General features: G+C 37.8%; 1 protein-coding gene across 2 annotated transcripts in view; it reads left to right on the top strand.

Annotated features, from left to right (window-relative positions):
• Positions 1-297: 297 nt before the first annotated feature.
• The window catches only part of LOC108696075 (protein FAM13C), a 176,589-nt gene continuing 170,886 nt past the window's right edge, over positions 298-6,000 (top strand). For both annotated transcript variants that reach the window (XM_041570199.1, XM_041570201.1), the window contains exons 1-4: positions 298-530; positions 2,787-2,943; positions 3,718-3,927; positions 5,642-5,825. In XM_041570199.1, the coding sequence (XP_041426133.1) occupies positions 501-530; positions 2,787-2,943; positions 3,718-3,927; positions 5,642-5,825 (581 nt within the window). In that variant the 5' untranslated portion in view covers positions 298-500. The remainder of the gene's footprint in view (positions 531-2,786; positions 2,944-3,717; positions 3,928-5,641; positions 5,826-6,000) is intronic.

The raw sequence follows: 6,000 nt of genomic DNA, 5'->3' as shown, positions 1-6,000 counted from the left end.
CTTATCTAAACAGAATTGCAATATCATTGTAACTTATTGGAAGTTACAGACAACCATTAACAACTTGCATCCAGTTTAGAAATGGATCCTAAGCAACTTTTCAATTGGTCTTCATTTTTTTCCCCCAGCCCTCCCGTAATTTGGCACTTTTTAGATAGGTTTCCAGATAATGGATCCAATACCTGTATTATGTGTGTGTGTGTGTGTTATTTTATGAATGGAGCTCCATAGAGACCAAAGTCACTGTGAGCAATTTATTGACTTATGATCATGTGACCCACAATAGCAACGGGAATAATCTCCCCAACAAAAACCTTCAGGCTTCCACCTCGTATCAAATTCACTGTCTTTTTTTCTGTGATGACAATAACAAAAAAAAGAAAAAGAAAAAAAAAGAAACAATTTGATTTTGTGCAAATAGAAGAATTGTCTGAAATATTCCGCATGAATAAGCAATTTGTGAGATTCCCAGCATTGCACCGCAGCAGCTCAGCCAAGCTATGGGGACAAGCTCCTCTTTTCTAGGATGTGTAAGTAACCTGATTCGTTGTTTTATAATGAGGTTTAAGAAAAATTGATGTCGAGATTTTTATGAAATTGGGATTTTTTATTGTCTGCACACTGGGAGAAAAAATAAATCACATAAGGTTACTGTAAAAGGGACACACAGAATAACATCTTTTTAATGATCCTATTGTAATATATTACAGGGGATCTGTTATCCAGAATACTCAGGACCTGGGGGTTTCCAGATAATGGATCTTCATACCTTAAAACAGGGATCCCCAACCTTTTGAACCTGTGAGCAACATTCAGAAGTAAAAGGAGTTGGGGAGCAACACTACCATGAAAAATGTTCTTGGGGTGCCAAATAAGTGCTGTGATTGGCCATTTGGTAGCCCCTATGCGGATTGTCAACCTACAATGAGACTCTGTTTGGCAGTGCACCTAGTTTTTATGCAACCAAAACTTGTCTCCAAGCCTAGAATTCAAAAATAAGCTCCTGCTTTGAGGCCACTGGGAGCAACATCCAAGGGGTTGGAGAGCAACATGTTGCTCACGAGCTACTGGTTGGGGACCACTGCCTTAAAAGGATTGTTCACCTTCGAGTTAACATTGAGGGGCAGATTTATCAAGGGTCGAATTTCGAGGTAATGGGAGTTTTTTTTGTTGAACTCCCATAACTTCGAAATTCGATTAAAAAAAGACCAATCAAAATTTATTTTAAAAAAAATCAAAGTTTTTAACTTCGGGTGAATAGACTGTATTTGTTCAAATCGAAGTTTTAGCGCATTCGATCAAGTATTTGCCACAAAAAACGTCAAAGTCCACGAAATGACTCCAGATGGGTTCTAGGAGGTCCCCCCATAGGCTAAAACAGCAATTCGGCAGGTTTTACATGAGAAATGGTCGAAGTCGAGGTTTTAAAGAGACTGTACATGATAAATTTCAGTATTCAAATAGTCAAAATTTTTTCAAATTCAAATCAAATTTTGGACTATTCGATAGTCGAAGTACACTAAAAACAGCTCGAAAATCAAATTTTTAAATTCAAACTTTCACTTCGACCCTTGATAAATCTGCCCCTGAGAGAGTGATATTCTGAGACAATTTGCAATTGGTTTTAATTTTTTATTATTTCTGTTTTTTGAGTTATTTAGCTTTTTATTCAGCAGCTCTTCAGTTTGCAATGTCAGCAACCTGATTGCTAGGGTCCAAATTACCCTATTTGAATAAGAGACTGGAATATGAATAGGAGAGGCCTCAAAAAAAAAGATGAGTAGCAAAAAGTTGCAATAACAATGCATTTGTGACTTTACAGAGCATTATTATTTAGATGGGGTCAGTGACCCCCCCATTTCAAAGCTGCGAAGAGTCAGAAGAAGAAGGCAAATAATTTAAAAACAATAAAAAAATAAATAATGACAACCAATTGAAAAGTTACTTAGAATTAGCCATACTAAAAATTAACACCACACCTTTAAGTCTACTTAAAAATAATTTAAAAAATTAAGGGGGTTATTTATCGGAGGTCGAGTTTTAGAGGTTTGTGAGGTTTTTTTTTTATACCCTGAATAAACTCAAAACTCAAATGGTTTCTGATTTATGGGAAAAACTCAAATCAGCGAATTTAGGGTGAAAAAATCAAATAAGCGAGTTCATGGTGAAAAAAAAAATCTTACGAAACCCACTGAAAAAACTCAAACATCTTCAAATGGTTTAAAGGAAAACTATACCCCCAAAATGAATATTTATGCAACGGAAAGTTTATATGGTATTAAGGGGCACATTTATCAAGGGTCGAATATCGAGGGTTAATAAACCCTCGATTCGACCCTCGAATCTAAATCCTTCGAATTCGAATATTGAATTCGAAGGATTTAGAGCAAATCTTTCTATCGATCGATCGAACGATTTTTAAATCGTTGTAAAAATCATTCGATCGAACGATAAAATCCTTTGAATCGATCAATTTTAAGCGATCGATCAAAAAAAGGTTAGAAAAGTGCTGGGGAAGGTCCCCATAGGCTAACATTGTACTCGCTACAATTTATTTATTCGCCCATCACTAGTCCATACCTTATCTACTAAAAAAAGCATTAAATCATGAATTAACCTCCAATAATTAGATCTTAGTCTGGATCACGTAGAAGGTACTGTTTTATGATTATAGAGAAAAAAGGAAACTATTTCTAAAATTTGGGAGCCTTCCTCTAATTGGATAACGGGTTTTTGCATAAGACATCCCATACTTGTACTAACAATGGATTCTCTACATCTTATAGAAATCATTATCTGCTGTTCAAGTTAAGAGGACCACCAATAAGGTTTCACCCACAGCAACTAAGGTATTTGGGGTTTCTCTTGTGCAATGCAAAGTGAAAGACACAGATTCCATCCCCTTGGTGATCAAAGACATTGTTGAACATCTCTCCAAGTTCGGTAGGTCCTGTATTAAGTGGGCAATGTCCATAAACTATAAATCAGCGTTTAGTATTTGGGTCACCTTCTTTTGAGACAACGGCCTTGCTACTGTTTGTCCATGAGGAAGGTCTTGTTTCAATGACCAAAATGTTGGAGACATTGTTTTGACTTTAGAGAATAGACGCTGGAAGCCGACCCATGATCCTGGGCTGAATCCAAACTGAAGTAATTGCTTTCATCTTAAAATAGGTGATACATTCCCTCCTCTACTCTCTCACTAAATATACCCCCTGTGAATTTACATAAAGTTCATACCTATATAAGCCCAGATCAGGCAGCACACAGCTGTTTGGAATGAAACAAAGGGACTAAGGAATCCAGTGCCAAAAAGAGAAATGTCTTTACTACATTCATATATAATTCTAATACAAAACGCCAATAACTAAGGTGAATAAAGAGACACTAGAATACTAGAATAATTAGTTTGGTTGAAAACAGGCAACTGTCCATCAGGTTTAACTCGTAGTCCATCTTCAGGTATCAATGACCCACATGAGGCAGAAAAAGTAACTGTATACATATACACACACACTTACTACTAAGTGTATCCTGTGATATGGTGCCTCTTTTTCAAGCTCATTCATACCCTTCCTATGGATAACTCTTGTGAATGTTGGAAATGTCATCAATATATCACACAGAACACAAGAAGAATGTTCCACAAGAAACATTTTTGATAAATGTGTCTATAGAGCGACTGTGTTTTTTTTGTAAGAGATTGTCTTGTTGCAGGTTTGAAACATAAAGGGCTGTTTAGAATCTGTGGCTCGGTGCAGAAAGTAAAGGTTCTGAAAGACAAGTACGATAAAGGAGAGAAGGTGACACTCGAGAAGGAAGGTGACATTGATGCCATAGCCGGTCTTCTTAAGGTTTTTCTGAAGGAGCTTCCAGAAGGTGTTGTACCAGAACATAGTCACCATTTCTTCATCTTTGCTTATAAAGGTAAGAGATATGGAAAAAAAGATGTAAGATTTTGAAAGAAAGAAGTAAGGGGATACAAAAGACCAGATCCAAGTAGCACCAAGGCTAAAACTGCACCCTGGGTCAGTTACTCCTTCTGATTTGTATAAACATATAGTTTTTCATAGCAGAGATGAAATGGTATTGATTAAGAAACCCGACAATAGTGCTTGTAGCTTAGTATAATCATACTGTCTAGAATGCAAGGAAGATGTGGCTTCCATCATAGTAGCCTGTAACAGTTCTTCTTGATTTGTGTAAACATATGGTCTAGGGTTCAGGAAAGAAATGGCTTCCCATGGAACCCTACAACAGCGCTCCCTTGGAGGTCCAACTTGTTCAGAGCTCCCCCTTAGTTTACAACAAAGTTAGAGTTAGAGGAAAACATTGCTGAATCTGCCAGTCAACCCTCATTTGAGGAATATAGACTGCAATAGCCTATGTCATCCCATATTTTACTTAAATAACTTCAAGATTTGATTCCCAATGTATCTAGAAGACAAAACAGACATTCTCTCCCAATCCTATCCTAGCTGGATTTCAAACTGATCCTACCCTGCCACTGCTCCATGCCCTACTACAGTGCCACAGTTTGGTAACCACAGCTCTAGAGTGCAGGTGAGACACCCATCCTGGAACCCTACAACAGCTCTTTTAGCTTTGTGTAAGAGTGCTGTGAAAACATGTTTAACATCATCAAGCCCTATAATAGTGCTCCTACATTTGTTTAAGCATACAGTCTAGTGTTCAGAAAACAATGGCTCCCACCATAGAACACCAAGTTGTTTCACATACTTTCAATTTTAACATGATGTCTACTGTGTCCTCTTACAATGTTGCAAAAAAGGAAAGCAAATCTCTCCTTAAAGGAGAACTAAAGCTTAACTAAAGAAGTAGCTATAAATGTTGTACATTATGTTTTGGGCTTCTTTACCAGCCCAAGGCAACCACAGCCCTTTAGCAGTAAAGATCTGTGTCTCCAAAGATGCCCCAGTAGCTCCCCATCTTCTTTTCTGCTGATTCACTGCACATGCTCTGTGCTGCTGTCACTTACTGAGCTTAGGGACCCACTCACAATATACAGTACACATAGAATAGAAATGTCACAATATAAGGCTGATTAGTAATTAATACAGATCATTACTACATGGCAGCACAGAAACCAGTGCAATTAGCATCAGAATTTAATAATCAGCAAACCTGTAGCATCAGCTTATATTACAGGGGAAGCTCATTTTCTGCTGGATAATTAGTGACGAGCCCTAAGCTTAGCTTCTCAACAGCCAATCAGAGCCCACTGAGCATGTGAGTGTCACAGACACTTTCCAAGATGGTGACCCCCTGTGACAAGTTTGAAGTCCTGGATCATTGCGGCTATTGAGAAGCTGAAACTTTAGGCTAGTGAAATAAATTCAGTATATAAAATATGACATTTTTAGCCATATTAATTTTTAGGGTTTACTTCTCCTTTAATGAGCTACAACTAGGTTTGCATTGGGCTAAAATGACTGTACTTTAGGCACTAGACTTATTGTACCGAAAATAATGTTCAACGGCTGATGGCATTAATACCTCAATACGGCAGCTATGGAATGCATATCGGAACTAATGATTAACCTTGGAGTATAAGGATTTAATAGATGTTCGATTTTAAAGGTACTGAAAGCCGTTAATAATGATATACTTTGCCTTACAGCTCACAAAGACAATCCAGACCAATGTACGAAACAGCTAAAAGAGTTAATTGCAAGTCTCCACCGAGCGCATAGAAATGTCCTGCTCTACATTTGTACCTTCCTAATCAGAGTGGCCTCCTACAGTGACATGAACAGTATGACCTTGGAAAACCTTTCTGTAGTGTTCGGGCCCAGTGTTTTCAGGTGGGTTTATCATAGTGTTGGCCAGATGACCTTCTAGAGCAGTGATCCCCAACCAGTAGCTCGTGAGCAACATGTTGCTCTCCGACCCCTTGCATGTTGCTATCAGTGTCCTCATAGTAGGTGATTATTTTTGAATTTCTGGCTTGGAGTCAAGTTTTAATTGCATAAAGACTAT

This window comes from Xenopus laevis, chromosome 7L (genome assembly GCF_017654675.1).
Source record: "Xenopus laevis strain J_2021 chromosome 7L, Xenopus_laevis_v10.1, whole genome shotgun sequence".
NCBI classification, from domain to species: Eukaryota; Metazoa; Chordata; class Amphibia; order Anura; family Pipidae; genus Xenopus; species Xenopus laevis.
Note: the sequence above shows the minus strand (reverse complement) of the source record. Positions and strands in the feature narration are given on the sequence as shown.